The 18,315-nt window shown below is 45.1% G+C and overlaps 1 protein-coding gene across 14 annotated transcripts in view; it reads left to right on the forward strand.

Moving 5' to 3' along the window:
* Nucleotides 1-15,250, forward strand: part of mast4 (microtubule associated serine/threonine kinase family member 4) — a 115,008-nt gene extending 99,758 nt beyond the window's left edge. For all 14 annotated transcript variants that reach the window (XM_023795659.2, XM_023795668.2, XM_023795678.2 and 11 more), the window contains 12 exons: nt 1,317-1,482; nt 2,510-2,611; nt 3,141-3,263; nt 4,130-4,239; nt 4,560-4,684; nt 4,921-5,117; nt 5,376-5,561; nt 5,826-6,052; nt 6,185-6,307; nt 6,729-6,865; nt 8,021-8,205; nt 8,467-15,250. In XM_023795659.2, coding sequence (XP_023651427.1) covers nt 1,317-1,482; nt 2,510-2,611; nt 3,141-3,263; nt 4,130-4,239; nt 4,560-4,684; nt 4,921-5,117; nt 5,376-5,561; nt 5,826-6,052; nt 6,185-6,307; nt 6,729-6,865; nt 8,021-8,205; nt 8,467-11,966 — 5,181 coding nt within the window. In that variant the 3' untranslated portion in view covers nt 11,967-15,250. The remainder of the gene's footprint in view (nt 1-1,316; nt 1,483-2,509; nt 2,612-3,140; nt 3,264-4,129; nt 4,240-4,559; nt 4,685-4,920; nt 5,118-5,375; nt 5,562-5,825; nt 6,053-6,184; nt 6,308-6,728; nt 6,866-8,020; nt 8,206-8,466) is intronic.
* The last annotated feature ends 3,065 nt before the right edge of the window (nt 15,251-18,315 follow it).

Genomic DNA, 18,315 nt, shown 5'->3' on the forward strand with positions numbered 1-18,315 from the left:
TAATAAAAATGGCTCAGAGTGATCACTGACACAACAGCAAATGAACTGGTCCAAACTGAAATGAGAATCAAAGTCCTGAATTACATGTTTTAGTGCTGGGGGAATGGGATGGAAGGGGAGGGGCGGGTGGGTGAGGGGGAGAGGGGTAATGGTGCATGGTTGGGCTCTTATTGTTCTAACAAGTGTTTGTTTACACGGCACAAGAGAAGCTTTTCAAAAGTGGCATCAGTAAGGCGGTTTCTCTTTGGTCTGAAAATATCCTTTCCTACGCTGAACAGTCTTTCACAGGCTGCACTTGCTGGGACCCCTGTGTTGTATCTATACTTTTTAATAATTAAGCTGGATGCATCATCAAATTGATAAAGCTGGATTCATTTTCATTACTTTTAAGTGGTTTTTGTGTTTTTTATTTATTTAGTTAAAACCCAGGACATAATTTGGGCAAAATCTATAAGTAAATAAATACTGTAGCGCGGAGGCACCGGCGGCCAGCGCGGCATGTTGGACTGATGCCAGCTTGTAAATAGTTCTCAATAATCGCTTGTGCACGGTGGGCAGTGTGAGTATGTGGGTTATAGTAGTACGGGTGTAATAAACGCCAACTGATGATTAAACCCCCAACTATCTTTGCCGTTTAATTATTGCGAGAATGGTTCGGCGGCCCACTAATTCAATACTGTAATGTAAATATTATACTGTGTGTGTGTGTGTGTGTGTGTGTGTGTGTGTGTGCAGCAGCAGCAGCACTTACACAGACAGCCGCAGTGCATTCTGGACAGAAATTGAAACTGAAGTATCGATCTCATGACACTGCCATACACATGCGTGTTTCGATAGACAGGCAGTAGAAGCAGATTACAAGGTTGCGCATGAACATGGTTTATTTCTGTCTGATTATTGCGTTTCAAAATCATACTGCAGAGGAAACCTCTGCTTTTGTCAGATATGTCCTGGAAATTGTAGCTTTTATGGACCCTATGTCGCTACTTGATCAAAAAAATAGCGTAACTACTGGAAAGTTATTTGATTCAGAAATCAGCGACGCTACAGGCAAGCTACTAGAAAATGTAATTAAACTAATAGCTTCGCTACATGTAGCGGTGCTACTGCCCATCACTGCATATATAACCCCTCTATGCTGGCTTAGAGTCTTCTGCCGCTCCAGGCCGATGTGGCCCATCTAGCAACCTGCTAGGTCTCTGCTGGAGTTACTCTCTCTCTTTTTATTTACTGCTTCAGCTATAAGTTTGATTGAAAGTGCAGAGTGTAGCTGTGTGGGTATCCCTCCCCCTCTGACGGCCCACCCCATGCCCCAGGTGTGCGGGACGCCCGAGTACATTGCCCCCGAGGTGATCCTTCGACAGGGCTACGGCAAGCCAGTGGACTGGTGGGCCATGGGCATCATCCTGTACGAGTTCCTGGTGGGCTGCGTGCCCTTCTTCGGGGACACGCCTGAGGAGCTCTTCGGCCAGGTCATCAGCGGTGAGCCTCGCTGCTCTGTGGTGATGTGATCCCGCTTGTTTGTCGTGGCTGACCGTCCACTTTGTTTTCGTATGAATAAAAAAAAAAGGCTCACATTACACTGCCGATGTAAAGGTTCAGATCTATTTAATGATGATGCCTAAGTTGCTGCAATTTGCACAGGATGGTTGCTTCCTGCCATTTCTCTGAGTTGTATGGGGTGTGTCGGATGTTCAGAGAGGCGTGTGAAATGGACACCGCCTCTCTGTCATATGCAGGCTGTAGCAGGTCTCCAGGTGCAGTTTCTCAGTTTGTTCCCCTGGATTCCCCTCATTCGCCCTGGGACGTATTCTTACAATGTAAACCCACCCACCCCCTTAGCATCCCCCCTGAGCCTGATAATAGCGTAACTCATTGGGCAGGGTCTTTATTGGTGCTGCAGGACATCATACCCATCAGACACAAGGAGTGGAGCATTTTGGCATCTTTAGGGTCTGTCCCCCCCCCCCCTTCCCCACTACCACCCTTAGTGAGCCAAGGAGCTGAGCATTAATTAAGGATATGCAAACGCACTTGGAGAAGCTGCTGAAGCCTAGGATGTTAAATACATATTCATGTTTCATCTCCAGATTTGATTAAAATGTACATATGGTGCTGTCAGCGACATGGCTGTGAGCAGTTTCATTGTGCTGATGGCTCCGCAGCCCACCCTCTGATCCCTGTCTATACTCTCCTCTAAAGCGTGTGTTAGACTGTCTGCAAGATTCAGTATGTGATTCGTGACAATCGGGGTGTTAAGTTTGAACATGCCTTCCTGTTCAGTGATAACTTTGATATATCTTTCTGAGGATAAATGGCTTATTTCTTTAGAAAAAACATACTTAAAAATAAACATTAGTTGAATACATTTGAATTGTGAACATTTTCAAGAGATATGTCTGATATAAAAATATCTGCATGAAATTTATGCTTGATGATATTTTTAAGTGCTTGAAAACAAAGGTGTTGTTGTCGTTATAAACTGACATGGGATCCCCGGTCTTTCAAGATGAGATCAACTGGCCTGAAGGGGAAGAGGCCCCGCCCCAGGAGTCACAGGACCTCATTACCCTACTGCTGCGACAGAACCCTCTGGAACGCATGGGTACAGGTGGGCCAGTTCGACACCAGTACATCTGCTTTTGAGAGCTGTCTTTTCTCGAATTGGTGGTGTTTAGGACCCTGCAGACTCATTTTTATCATTCTTCTGTTTTTATTTTCGTTTCTACTGTATTAAATGGCCATTTAGCACAAATTGAGTCACGGTTGAAACATGGTGTTCTGTCTGTGAAGGGATTATCATTTTTAAAGAGCCAACTCGCACTGAGAGCTGAGAGCTGCAGGAAGGCTATTCTGCTCTGCATTTCAAGCATGGCGGACTGTCAGTGTCTGAGCCCAGATATGCCCCCATGGTCCATTAAATCGGACTCAAAAGCCCCTCCCCTCATATCTGTCCCCAGCGTGAGCCTCTGTCTTCCATAAAGGTCACCTGCAGGAAATGAAATCGCATTATGTATGGGAATGGAGTGACTGTCTGGGGCAAGCTGAGAGGATCCAGCAAGGTGGCAGGCGCGAGGGGGGGGGGGCACTCTACCCGCAGCATGGTTGCCAGGGTTACCGATGTGTCATTGTGCCTGCAGGTGGCGCCCATGAGGTCAAACAGCATCAGTTCTTCCACAACCTGGACTGGAACAGCCTGCTGAGGCAGAAGGCCGAGTTCATCCCGCAGCTCGAGTCAGAGGATGACACCAGCTACTTCGACAGTGAGTCTCCCCACTGCCCGTGTGGTCACCTCTGTAAATGTCAAACCCCTGGATCCCTAACCCCCTCACCCTCAGCTGTTACACTAAATAAATAAGTAACTAGCAAGCAGGCATAGTCAATAGATTGTACCTATTTTGCTGGTTAGCAGAACATGCTGCTTCAGCATGTCCTAAATGTGGAATGCTTTTATTCAATGCACTTTATGAACAAAAGTACTGGGACACCTGTCCATTACACCTACAGGAACTTTTATGACATCCCGTTCTAAATCCGGGGGCATCAATATGGAGTTGGTCCCCCCTTTGCAGCTATAACAGTTGCCATTCTTCAGGAAAGTATTTCCACAAGATTTGGGAGTGTGTCTCTGGGATTTTTTTCCCATTCATCCAGAAGAGCAGAAGTTGAATGTGAAGGCCTTGCTCACAATTTCCATTCATCCCAAAGGTGGTTGATAGATTTGAGATCAGGGCTCTGTGTGGGCCAGTCACGTTCTTCCACACCAAACTCACCCAACTATGTCTTTATGGACCTTGCTTTATGCACTGGGGCACAGTCATGTTGAAACACATGAATTCAGTAATCAAGAGGTGTGTCCCAATACTTTTGGCCATATAGTGTATGTTATGTAGTGACTGTTTGTGGCCAACAGGGGGCCGGGTTCTTTTTAGTGGAGCACATGCGAGTAGCCTGAGATCAGCTTCTTTTTGCCTCCTGTCTGTAGTGTCAGGCCACCGGGGTCTTAGTTCTTTGAAGGTTTCGCGTTTGTTCATTAGCCGACTAACGGTTGCTCCCTATTTGGTTTGTTATTGCGTGGCATCACATTTTGGAATGATCATGGGAATAATTTCCCACCATGCTTATACAGCTCGGTCAGAGAGGTACCACCACCTCGAGACGGAGGAAGAGGACACCAACGATGAGGATTTCAACGTGGAGCTCCGTCAGTTCTCGTCCTGCTCGCACCGCTTCTCCAAAGTGAGCCCACCGCCCCATAAGCCTTTGAGACTGCAGCTGAGATGCTTCACTGAGAGATTTCGTTACTCAGATATTTAAACATTTCTACTAGTTTTAGTTGTGTGCTGACCAGAAATAATATTAGTGCCAGTGCAGCAGAATATTTTTTTCAGTTTTTTTTATTTAAAAAAACAAACATGTAGAGAAAACACTAGCAGCAATGGAGCAGTGAAGAGAGGTCTGAGGGCAGACAGGTGGTGGTCTGGAGACAGAGCTCGAGTGCCAGTGTGGACTGAGTGCAATTCCTAATGATGCCTGGGGGGGGGTCACTGGGGCCGTAGGTGTACAGCAGCCTGGACTTATCCCGTGGGCAGCTGGAGGAGAAGAGCGAGCTCGAGGAGAAGGTGCCTAATGAGAGCCCTGTGAATGCAGACTCTCTTAGCTGGACGCCAGATTTCACAGACATGTGAGCCCACCGATTAACGCCCCCACCCACCCATGACCTTGTCCTGGGTGTGCGGATAATGGATGGATGGATGGATGGCCATTTCTGTTCATGTTTGAAATGAACGATTGGACACTGGTCCACAATGCTAGCATCCTCTGGCTCTTTGTGACGTTTTTTCAGTTCACTTCAATTTTATCTGTATAACACATTTCCTTTTTTCTTGTCATAATGCCTGTCTCTCCTTCTGCTCCCAGGCCCTCCTTGTCCCAGTCGTCAGACACGCAGAACACAAGTCTCAGTAAGCTCCCCAGGTTTGCTATCTCGGCTGAGGAGGAAAAGGAATCCCCTGGACGAGGAGACCCTAGCAAGGTGACTTTCACCATCGGGGGGCCGCCACAGGAAGAGCCTGATGCCACCACGCCAGATGCCCTCAGTGGCTCGACGCTCTCTGGTATGCCGCTACTTGTGGAGTCCTTTCAGTAGTGTCTCTGTAAAGGTGATTCATCCACCTTATAGCCATTGGTTGCGTCAGTGTGCTATGTGTTGGTGTAATTTTGCAAAAGATTTGTGCTGTGAAATAGTTACTTGTATTAGCCTTCTCTCAGAAATGCTCATGGCACTGTCCCAAAAATCCGTGGCTCAGGGTACTGTCCCAGAAATCAGAGTCTCATGGTATTACCCTTGGTTTTTGTAACTTAACTACATGTAGGCAGCTTCTCAGAACATCTGGACCAGCTTCACTCTCAGGCCGAAGGAGCGGAGAGTCCTGATAACTGTAAATCAGCAGCAGAGCTGGGGGCCCATTCTACCGAAGGGGCAGAGAAGCAACCGAAAACCACCAGCAAGGTGCCGAAATCGGTGTCTGCCAGCGCCCTCTCGCTCATGATCCCGGGAGGTGAGTCATGAGAGGTGCAATGTATGCTGTGGGAAGTTGATTTGAGTCTCTGAGAAATCGTGTATGAGATGAGATGGGGTATACAGAGGGATACGGAGGGTGCGAAATGTCGGTGCTTATTTGATGTTAGCCTGCACAGATGATGAATAGTACTAGTCACTTGGAAAATGCTGTACTTTCTCTGTAAAGATGACAGCTAAACACTGTCTACCTTTGAAACCTTTTTGGTGCTCTCATTGATGTACCAGTCCTTTTTTCCCCCAGATGTGCTTGGGGCATCACCCCTCTGCAGCCCCCTATCCCCCTATTCGCTTTCCTCGGATCCATCCTCCAGAGACTCCTCTCCCAGCCGAGATTCCTCGCTGTGCACCAGCAGCCCTCAGCAGCCAATCATCATCCACAGCTCTGGGAAGAAGTTTGGCTTCACATTGAGGGCCATTCGGGTGTATGCCTGTGACAGTGATGTCTACACGGTCTACCACATGGTCTGGGTAAGGAGGTCCAGCTGGTCTGCCATTTTGTATGTACCCTGTTATTGAATCTTATTGATTGAAGAATTGTAAATGTCTGTTGAGATGGATTCACCCTCATGGGGGTTAATGATTGATCCACTGATCTTTCAGAATGTGGAGGAGCGTGGTCCAGCTCACTCAGCTGGTCTAAAGGCGGGTGACCTCATCACACATGTCAACGGGGAGTCCGTGCATGGCCTGGTACACACAGAGGTGGTGGAGCTCTTGCTGAAGGTGCAGGACCTGAGTGTCAGACACACACGCACACATCAGTGGCAGATCGACAACCTTTTAGAAGCAGTGTTTCCCAGTCCGGTCCTCAGGAACTCACAGACAGTCAAGGTTTTTGGGAGCTGGGAGGGAACAAAAATGTCGACTATCTGGTACGGACCTCTGAGAGACCAAAAACGTGGACCAGCCATGGGTCCCAGAGGACCGGATTGGGAAACACTGTTTTAGAAGCAGTAAGATTCATGTTTATTTCCAAATGTATCCAGCAGTTAGAAGACTACATAGAGTATTTACAGATGGGAATAAATTGTCTTCCCTGGTATTAACCTTTCAGATTCTTCGTTTTAAATGTTTGTGCTGTTAGTCTTTGTCTAAGTTTGTTGATTGAAACATGAATTAATTTAGCACCTGTTCTTGGCCTCAGAGTGGGAATAAGGTGGCCATTTCGACAACCCCATTTGAGAACACCACCATAAAGACTGGACCAGCCAGGAGAAACAGCTACAGAAGCAAGATGGTACGGAGGACGAAGAAGCCCAAAAAAGAGAAGACCCAGGAAAGGTACGCGCTCGGTGTGAGGGTACTCTGCTGTTAAAGTGCAAGCTAGTGAAGCTGTCTTTGACGTGGAGTTTAGGATTTATGTTAGACTTGGCATGTAAAAAACAAACTAACAAATGAATTAGCAGCACATTGACAAACAATCCTCTGCGACAATACATCTGTGACACACACTGTGCACAGATGCTGTCTTGTGGGATCCTGTCTTGCAACTTCTAAGCGTGAAAACCAAAAGCTGTGACTGACGGTGCTCCCGACTTAATGTAGCTCTTGTTTCCATGGTGTTATCATAAGCCCAGGCCATCCATTTGTCAAATGAGTTGATGACATTTGATGAGTTAACTGATGAAGCGGTGTGGCGCTAGTGATCGATTTAACTGGGACTCGTGCTGATGGTGGTGTAGCTGCCAGTTCTGGTCGAGTCAGACTGACTCTGTAAGTTACTCTTCTGATTACGTTGCTTGAGATGGAGCTCTTACTGTTACAGAGGGCTCTCAATTTACACAAGGGATGTGCATGGGTTTCATAATTTGTGTATTTTAAAACAGCTTTATCCCCATTGAAAAATAATAATGCTGTAACTATGCGATTCGTGATTTGACCATGCCGTCATTTACATGATGCACTTGCAGTGTTATGTTACAATCATGTGTTTCAAAGATTAAGCAAAGATTATGGTCGCAAGGGGGCAGAAATTTTTTGGTACATTTCTGAAAACTTTCAGGAAACTTTCCATGGGAAGTAGGGTTGCAAAGGGGCAGAAAATTTCAGGAACTTTCCAGAAATTTCACATTGGAAGTTAAGCTGGGGAATTTTGGAAATATTGACCTCCATTCGAGCTGTAAGATATGGCAAAGAAAGGAAACTGAATGGAAGGAAACATAGAACATGACGTAAAGCAGTGCTGTCAAAATGTTCAGTTTTTTTCAACTGAATTTTCCTGTTATAGGCTAACCTGCAATTTTGCAAATTTCCAGTTTATTTCAATTAACTTTCCCATTAATTTCCATATATATTTCCGTTAATTCCCATGGAAAATTTCCAACTTAGAAATTTCCCAGAGTTTTGCAGCTATAGTGAGGATCCCATGTATGGCATGATTTAGAGGACCTTGGGTTTCAACCGGGCTGCCGGGTCTCCCTCCCTCCTGTGCCACAGGCGGAGGTCACTGCTCCGGCGCTTCACCATGCAGCCCTCTCCCCTCCTACACACCAGCAGGAGCTTCTCCTCCCTTAACCGCTCGCTATCCTCTGGTGAGAGCCTGCCTGGCTCCCCCACCCACAGCCTGTCGCCCCGCTCACCCACGGCAGCCTTTCGCTCCACCCCTGACTTCAACCAGTCCGGTGAGCTGCTCTTTCGCCGTGCAGTCAAGTGCGTTAATTAGATGGTGACTGTTAAGCTGCCTTTCCATTATCAGCATCCACATTATTTGGTTAATAGACAATAAACAAAGTAAGTTATTAGCAATTTATATTAAAATCAAATATTTAAAGCTTGTCTTTTGTCTTGAGTTTAGAAGATTTAAAACAATTAGATTGGAAATTGGAAACACAATGCTAATTTTGATGATATAATGAGCTCCCTTCATCCTGCCTTTGCTGAAGGTGGAACTTCATCCCAGAGCAGCTCTCCCAGTTCCAGTGGCCCCAATTCGCCCGCGGGCTCCGGCCACATCCGGCCCAGCACGCTGCACGGCCTGGGCCCCAAACTGCCGGGCCAGCGGCTTCGGCAGGGCCGCCGAAAATCTGCAGGCAGCATCCCGCTGTCCCCTTTGGCTCGTACACCTTCCCCTACTCCCCAGCCCACCTCCCCTCAGCGCTCACCTTCCCCATTGCTCAGTCACTCGCTGGGTAGCTCCAAAACAACCCAGGCCTTCCCTGCCAAAATGCACTCTCCCCCCACCATCGTCCGCCACATGGCACGGCCCAAAAGCGCAGAGCCCCCCCGCTCGCCTCTCCTCAAAAGGGTCCAGTCAGAGGAGAAGCTCTCCCCATCCTATGTGGGTGATAAGAAACACTTGTGTACACGTAAGCACAGCCTGGAGGTGACTCAGGAGGAGGCCCAGGTGGAGCAGGCCCCCAAGGACCACACCCTGCAGAGTGTGGAGGAGACTTCCTGCGAGCCCCCAGCCGTCACGCGAGTGCGGCCGGCTGAGCAGGGCTGCCTCAAGCGGCCCATCACCCGCAAGGTTGGCCGGCAGGAGTCTCTTGAAGAGCTGGACAAAGAGAAGCTGAAGGCGAAGGTCGTGATGAAACGGCAGGACTGGCCAGAAAGGCGAGACTCACTGCAGAAGCAAGACACTGTCCCAGAACCCGAGGCAAGCTGCATGCGACCCCTGGGCAGCCCAGAAACATGCCTATTAGACACTAAAGCACCAAGTGGTACCCTAAAAGATGCACTGTACAAGAAACTAAACACACGTGTGTGTGAAGGCATAATTGACCTGTCAGGAAAGGGCAGCGACTCTGTGTCCATCATCAGCGAGGGTATCAGGTCTCCCTCCACTTCTGGCCTTCAAGAATGGAGCTCCCAGAAAGCAGAAAGGCAGCTGTGTAGGCAGGTTAAAGAGGGAGGCAAACCTGAGAGGTCTGATTTCAAAGCACCTAACATAGAGTTTGTTAGGAAGAAGCAATCCTTTGAAGAGAGGGAGGACTGTATGTGCAGGGGCCCTCCCACCATTCACGAGGGCCTCCATCTCACTGCCACGAGATCCAAAAGCCTGCAGCTGGACTCCGGCATTGTTCTGGGCCCAGGAAGTGCTGTGCTTACGGGTCCGTGCATTGGCACCGAGGCACTAGCCCCCAAGCTGCTTTGCAGCAGGGGCGAGAGCGCCGTGGAAAAGCTCCAGATGATCTCGTCTACAGAGGGCCCAATTCGGAAAACCACCTCAGAGTACAAACTGGAAGGCCGTCTTATGTCATCATTAAGACCGCTGGAGGGCACCTTGGACATCGGTATGCTCTCCGGGCCGAGGGCTTCCAAAACCGACACCTGTCTTTCCAGAATGGCAGACAGTCAAAGTAGCGGCATAGCTTCTGGGGGCCCAGAGGGGCAGCTGAGTCGTGAGGAGAAGCCAATCCCAGCCCAGCAACAGAAATCCTCTGAGAGACAGAGGGGTACCTTTGGTGCGGCGAGCCAAGGAACCTCGGCATTGCTCGGTTGTAAGAATGTCATCAAGGAAGAGTTCACCACTGAAAAAGTCAACATTGTGCAAGCAGCGGTACAATCCAGCAGCTCAAGTGACAAACCCCAGTCTGCAGACTTTAGTCGAGCAACTAAGACGGAGGTTTCAGAGTCCAATGGAAAGTTTAACATAAAAGCCAGTCCAGCTCTGGTACATGATTTGAGGGCTGCGCGCCCCATTACGCATACATCATGTGGAAGAACCCCTTCAATCAGAGAGGCCAGCAATGAAGATCAGGAGGATGAGCCAGAGAAACCTCAGCAAACGCTGCCTTTCAAGACTGGCAAATCTGGGGATGCTGCAAGCCAGTCCCCCATACCCAAAAGTTCTAAGCCAGAAAGTCCCAAACAGACGGTTTCTGCCGAAAAGGTAGTGCCAAAAGTCACTTGCCCGACTGAAACAACAGCTGTTCTTCAGCAGCCAGAGCCAGTCCAGCAGAGTACTGCTACAAAATTGGTTGACCAAGGTCAGAAATGTGCTGAAAGAGATCAGCAGTCTGCATCACAGAGCTCCCAGTTGACTGCGGTATCACATGGCAGCAGCAGTGTGAAACGATCAGCTGCCGAGCAGTCATCAGAGCAGCCGAAACACAAAACAGTAGGTGGCCTTGCCAAGCCCGGCACGTCACAACGCTCCTCCTCAGTTTCGACCATTAGTTCTACAGATACTGTCCGGCTTGCTGGTCAGAATCCACCTGAGCAGCCCCGCACCACCAAAGTTCAGAGCACAGAGAAGATTCAGGCAGACTCTACCCCTTCAAAAGAAAGCAGTGTTTCTGTCAATGTGTCAGGTGGGAAGGACATCAGGAGCCCCAAGTGTGTTGCAGACAAAGTGGCTGAAGCCCGAGAGGCTGATCCGAAAGGAGAAATGAAAGACAGTAAAACGAAGGTTGTAAAAATGGATGCCGTACAGGGGTGTGATCCAAAGAAGTTAGAAGCTGCCTTGGGCAGCCAGCTGGTCATGAGCATCATGCCGAAGCAGAACTCTGGTCCTGGGGCGCCAAAGACGAAGTGCGAAATGGCTAAGACTGTAGCGCCTGAACAAGAGTCACAGAAGCATAGAGGAGCGGAGAAGGTTCAGCTGAAGCAGTTTGCCAGTAAGACCGAGAACCCTAGTATGAAGAAGCACAGCGAAGTCAAAGCAGAACTAATGTCCAGCTCCATACACACGGGGAAGTTGTCACAATCTGGCATGGCTGCTGGAAAACAAGCTCCCCCCAACCTCCAACCAACCCTCAAAAGTAAGGCAAGAGCGGAGACTGTGCCTGTTTCACGTTCAGCTAACAAAGCAGAGGAGAATTTAGGGAATAAGTGTGAGGGGAAGATTTCAGAGCCACCGGTTAAGGAAAGCCCAAGTTTGAAACCAAAAGAACAAGCTCCTCTTAGCACGAGACTGCAGACTCCAAAAGACCCAGCAAAGCACAGCAGCGTTCCTGTGACCTCCCCTTCTAGTGCTTCTCCTCCTGTGTTGCCCATTCCAGCAGAGACGAGGAAGGAAGCACCAAGTCACAAAGAACCTCTTTCGGGCAAAGTCGGTATCAGCAGCCAGGATGAGAGGACTGTGCCTGTTCGTAGAGAGGAGCAGGGGAAGCAGCGCCCACAAGTGGCAAGGCAGGAGCTGCAGAGTCAGCCAGCCGACGCTACTGGGCCCAATGCTGTGGTGAAAAATGAAGTGAAATGCTCAGTGTCTGAAACCCGGCCCAGAAATTCGGAGAAACCGGTTTCCACAAGGCAAGACCCATGTGAAAGTAAGAGAAAAGAAAGTGTTCCAGAGCAGACATCTGTGGTGAAAAGTGGTCGCAAAGATGTAACAAAGACAGTGGCTCCTGCAAGTGATGGTGCTCCTTCAGAAAAGGATTCTTCTGCCCGATGCAAGGCGACCAAGGACCCAGTACGTGGCTCTTCCCACAAAAGGTCATAGGAGATGCCAGAGGCCTTGTGAGGCGGGAAGCAAGGCTAGCAGTTTCTGTTTGGTACACAGTATCATTTTTAATTTGAAAAACTGTTTCATTCCACATGCCTTCTACTTTTGAGAACCGGCGAAGCTGTTACCGCAGTGTTTCAACAGCATGGGATGGAGGCGTGTCCATGTGCGTCTGTGTGCATTGGGCTGGTTTATCATGCTGGTGTCGTCTGCGTGTGTCCATGTGTGTGTAAGAGATTTGCACTGAAAACGATCCACAAAGAATATGAAATGTAAGATTGAATGTAAGTATCCTAATTTGCTGCTGATTTCAATAATTCACCAAAATATTTTATTTTTAAATGTTTCTTGCTCTGTAGTCATAAGAAGTACTCTTCAGTTGAGGGGAAAAAAAAGTAAAATTGGTATTTTTGGAAGAGGGTACATGGTTTATTTTCGTTGACAGTAGAGGTTTGTGCAATCAGTATGCCAGGGGTGTTTCGGGAAGGCTTTTCACTCTTAGAACACTTTCTGCCAAGTCGGGCAGTTCTGATTAGCTTCAGTGCCAATTATAGTGATCAAGACCCCCGAACCTAAGAACTGTGTATCTGCAGGCTAGGAAAGGTTCGATCTGGTTAGATTCAACAAGGTAATGTTTCTGTTCATTGACAGCTCATTTGCCTGCAAACTACTGCCCCCCCCCCCCACAACCATTGTACCATTGTCAGTAAAGGGGGAGGAATAACTGATTATGTGCCAAGGAATCAACAAAGGAGGAGAAAGAGAATGTCACCAAAATTATTAGGGTTGGTTAGAGTTCTTGGTTTCTTCATTTTCCGAGGGAGAGCATAACTTTCCTTTTCTTTGTTTTGTTTTGGGTCGTGGTGCACAGAAGGCATGCACTGAGTACTGTGCTTCTAACCTAGAACTATTAGATATGGTTCTGAAGTTTCATTGAGTCGTATCTATTGGAAGGGGCCTTATGCTTTTGTGGGTATTAAACCTGCTGTTTTTAGCAGGTTTGGGTGAAAATCACATTCCTTTCACATACATCTCTTTACATTTCTAGAAGTTTAATTTTTATGCAAAATACTGTAAATATGACAAAACTGTAAAAAAATGGGAGTAATGGGCTTCAAACATGAGTGTTTGTTTTATATGTATATATTTTATTAGGTTATATGTTTGTATACTTCAAGATCTGTAATTAGTTTGGTATTGTTTTTGTCGGCTTTGCGGTTCCGTCTCGAATAAGCTAAAGGCAGCACATATCTAAGAAAGGCATAGGACAAGACAAGTATCTCTCAAGTCTAAAAACCACACTATGGGCTGTTTTTACTTGAAGCAATGCAAAATTAACAGCAGATAAAAGGATAAGTCATTTGATCGCACCTCGAAAAACAAGTGTGCTATTCTGAAATAAAATGGTCAAAAGAGATTTGCCAGGATGTTGCCCTGTTAGCACTGTAATGTATAATGATACCCATTTTGGAAGTGTCTTTACTATAACCCCTGCTGTTGTCGCCCTAAACGTCTCCACAAAACACTGTGTAATACTGTGGGACTGCAGATTTTATTTGCAATTTCAAATTAAATTGTAGGAAATGCTTCTGGGAAATCATTTTTTTCCTATTCTAAAGTATTTGGGGGTCGGGGAGGGTAGCGCGCTTGCTCCAAAGCATATACAAAAAAATATATAAGAATAAAATGACCAGCTTCTGTAGTGCACTTCTAATTTTTGGCATGTGCGTAAAAGGCCTGTGTAGAGGCGTTCGGAACTGGCAGGACAATCAGACAGGAGAGTTGAACCTTTTTCGTCCGTCCACGTGTTCTTTAATTCCTGAAATGCAATATTGCTGGGGGGAGCCAAAGTTTTGTTACAGAACTCCGACAATGTGGATAATTATTATTATTATTGTTTTTTTGCTCACTGCAAACTGTTAACTGCTCTTGGTCTAGAGAAAAGAATACGCATGCAGTACATGTAACCTTCCTTGATAGCGGCACACTTGTAGTTTAAGATACAAGTTAACGGGGTAATAAAATCAGTTTCCTTTGTCTAGTTATATTATAAATAATGTAACATTTTTAGACACATTTTAGTCCTGTCCTCAGCCTCTGACATGCACACAGGGTTGGGTAAGCGATGACAAGCGTTCCAAGTTTATATTTGTGCTATTTTTTTTAAAGCTCATTTTGTCAACCCAAGTGTAACGATTCTCTGTAAACCAGCTAGAAAATGAACATCTCTGGCTTTTTCCCCTTTAAACATGATACATGTGATGTCCTGTGTAGAGTAGGTTGTTTTTTTATTTCTCATGATGGATGTCACTGATTGCAAAAAAAAAAATGAATTAGTTATCCTTCAAGGCTTTAGAGGGGTAATATGAAACTTTGGTGTCGTAAACCTTTATCCTCAGCCAAATAGTAAGATAACGTAAACATTTATACATTATAGTGCTTTCTTTAACAACTAAATATTTACTGTGTCTTAGAATATATATATATATATACTGTCCAACCAGAGAAAAATAGCATAGGTATGCACAATGTATAAATACCATTCGGTGATTACAGGCATTTTAAAATTTGATATTAAGATCCATTTTACTGTTCGTTTCATTGGACAGAAGTTAGGATATCTTTACGTTTTACAACTTGTATTCTAAAAGGCTGGGGACAAAATGCACCTTAACACTCACCACCACCACCACCACGCCCCCCAGCTACATGGAGTTCAACATTTTAAGAATAAACATCAATTTAGGAAAAACACAGGAAAGCAGCATACATAGATGAATCGCAGACGTTTGAGCAATGGAGCACTTCCATGGCACCTCCTACAAAGCTGACCAGTTTGAACCCTAAAAGCACATTGTCTGTTTACAGATGCTTCATGGATGTATATTTTATATATTGTCTTTATTCATTTGCCAAAACTGTGTGCTGCATCACAGATTGTATATGGTAATAGTGTAGTGTTTGCCTCATCTTCCCTGCTGTAAAAGACTGTTGTCCTATATGATAGCCAGTTCAAGTCTGTGTAAACAGTTTGTCGAGTTCTCGATGGCTTTCGCATTTTTTTTTTTGTTTTGTTTATTTTTTTTTCCTTCCCCTGTGAACTAAGTATTAGACATAAATGCTTAATAAGATTTGTCTTTAGGATATGTGCAATAAAAGTGTTTGCATTTTGTATTTCACCCATGGAAAGCTCTGTGGATGTCATAGATGTATATTAAACAGATATTTATACTTCTAAAGTTGCATAACACTAAAAATAAAAAGCATGGCAAGAATCTTAATCTTTTTCGTTGATTTTGTTTGTGTGCTGGGATGGGATAGTGCAAAAACAAACATTTCCTGCAGGTGTTTTGTACAGAAGTTCAGTCACGTCATCTCCCTAGATTTTACTTTGGAAGTCGTCAGTTGCGACTCTTGACCAGAAAAGTTACCATAGCTACGAGTGCATATAAATTGCATATCCATGTCCAGTCGGGATAAAGGACGTGTTGATCAAAAGGATGACTTGAAGACAGGAGAGACCCAACATGATGCTGTTAAGTGTACACTTATAAAAGGGTGAGTGATCTTTAGAGATGACATTCTGGAGAAATTGTAATTTCATTTTCAATGTAATTACATTTTATACAGTGGCCTTCCCTATGATTTATGCTTCATAGAATTTTTATAGGTCCCACCCCCCCCCCCACCCCCCATGACCCTGACCAAGTGGGGTGGATGGTCTGGGTATTAAGGAATTTTAATTAGCTTTATTTGAAGTGTCAGCATAGGAAAGGTAAGTTTTCCTGGTCAAACAAAATGAGACACTAACCAGGCTCAAGCAGAACTGGCAAATCTGTACAGGAATGCCAAGCAACGCATGTAACAGAAAAGATCAGTGCTGTGATTTTGCTTTGATTTCTAGAAAAGAACATGTTTACAATAGGCTATTTTGTATGGTAGGTAGACATCTTGATTTAATACCAGTAAAGTCAGTTAATTTACTTGGTAAAAATGGTGTTCTTGTTGCTGGGGCAGGACTGGTGTCAAAAGGTTAGGGGTACTGATTGATTGTCAGCATGTCTTTACAACAATGTAACATTGTGAAGGAATGGGGTTGTTTGCTGTAACAATTCAGCATTTACAAGATATTACATTTTTGTTAGCCATACTTTAGTAATTTTATCAATGCTTCACTGATATGTCGGTTCAATGCTTCTGCTATGCAAGATATTTCCTTAGCTGCTCACAGATTACAATTTAAAAATATTCAAATGCAGATTGTAAATATTGGGTTTGTGTTCTACAGGCATATGAAACCAATGATATTTTTTTCTGTCACAGGTCAGCATTGGTGTTAATGATTTTTCATGTAATGTGACACTTTTATTCTGTTACCCAAATTCCATCCATCAGACCACAACATTTCCTCTTTTCATGCTGCATGTCTAATTGGGCTGCTCTTGTTTTGGACATTTTTGCAGTATATTAACATTTTTATCCAGATCTCTTAACTGCCACCTTCAGCAGCACCGGTAACAACAACATCAATAAAGTTACTGGGTTTGTGTGCTTTGTGTAGTTTTTAATTTTCTCCATAGAAAGAGAATTCTTCTGTAGCCGTTTGAGATTTTTCTGCATCCCATAATGATCTTCTATGTTAGGGGAGGATTATTTGTTTCGGATTATATAAAAACTAAATGGCTCGTGAGTAGAGTCAGAAGATCGTAGTTAGCTGGTTAGAATATCCTGCTGCAGCATCTACTAAATAACGTATTTAAAATTTAGTGTAATGACCGCTTGTGGCCAACAGGGGGCCCCACACACACGTGTGCTAAACACCGTGGCTGCCTGTCTATTCTGGCTTCCTCGATGTCTTAGTAGAATGGTGTCTGTACATTGTGTTCCCAAGCTGTTTCGAAAAAATATAATACCTAATTAATGTGTTTTGACACATTTAAATTAAATTGTGCGTCTAAAATGAGTCTAATCTTTTTAAACATGACTACGGAATTATTAGCATTTCTTGCGCAGAATCACTTTAGGTAAAACAATTATGAATTATGTTTTCGTGAACAATATGTCTCATTGTTTGTGGGGGCAAATTAGTACTCTAAATGACAACCCTGAAGCATTTCAAACACATTTCAAGGGTTAATAGATGGATTTTAATGTTACACATTTATTCGATTGAGGGAATGCTGGATAATGATTCATGTTTGATAAAGCAGAACACTGCTTACCTGCTATAGTCGTACGTAGTCAGTCTTGGCTGCAGGGGATACACCTGTAAACCGGTTTTTGTTCCAGCTTGGATTCGAATAAGCAGTGTGTTGAACCGAGAGTTCCTTTTTTTAATTAGCAGATGCTTTTGTCCAAAACAATGTACAAGTGAGGAAACTAGAACATTACAAACATACGGCTGTCAAGGAGTCGATTACGGCATAAGTGCAATTAGGCTGAGTTCCAGAGAATGCCCGAGTGTACGCGGTATTGAAGCAAGAACTAAATAACATATTCCAAAGTTTTGACTGCACTGGAGAGATACGAAAAGTATCTCTAGTGGATGCCAGAAAGGTACAAACACCACCTCACATGCAGGTGTTATGCCGAAAAAGGCATCCCTGCCTTAGAATGCATGCCGGTGTTCCGACGAGTTGAGCTTTTAATGGTTTTTTAGGGGTTAGGGTTTTAGGGGGGTTTTGGGGGTTAGGGTTTTAGAGGTTTTTTGGGGGTTAGGGTTAGAGTTTTACGGATTTTTTGGGGCTATTGATTAGCACTACGGTAGCCTTACTCGACAAAGTAGCTCAACTCGTTTCAGATCAGCGACCAATCAGTCATTTAGAGACAGGCATGCATTCTACGGCAGGGATGCCTTTTTCGGCATAACACCTGTACTTTCAGTAATATATACCACGGCGGAGCTACACAACATCCATGCAGAAAATGCTTTTAGAACGTGCCAAAGCTCAATGCGAACGACTTACTGATTGAACGGGCTTCTCTTGTTAAATCAAAACTGCGGAAACTGGTTAATTTTGACTGTTGCGAGTTCAGGAACACCATATTGATCGTCGTTTCCATGCACATAGGATGTAAAGTATATTTTGCTGTACGTGCAGAGCACGACCAATAGGTGGCACCGTCATCTCGTCAGTGTGATTTATTTATTTTTTAACCCCCACTCCGTCCCCCCATTCCCTTCCTCGTCTGAAGAATTTTGGTCGTTACGCAACTTTTCAGCTTGTACAGAGGGTAAATGCACGTTGTATAAACAAACTGATGAGACTGGCTTCGTCTATAGGCAGAGCTACAAATTGGGGGGAGAATGTTTATAATCTTTTTATAAATCCAGTCTTATCATGTC

This window comes from Paramormyrops kingsleyae, chromosome 7 (genome assembly GCF_048594095.1).
Source record: "Paramormyrops kingsleyae isolate MSU_618 chromosome 7, PKINGS_0.4, whole genome shotgun sequence".
Lineage (NCBI taxonomy): Eukaryota > Metazoa > Chordata > Actinopteri > Osteoglossiformes > Mormyridae > Paramormyrops > Paramormyrops kingsleyae.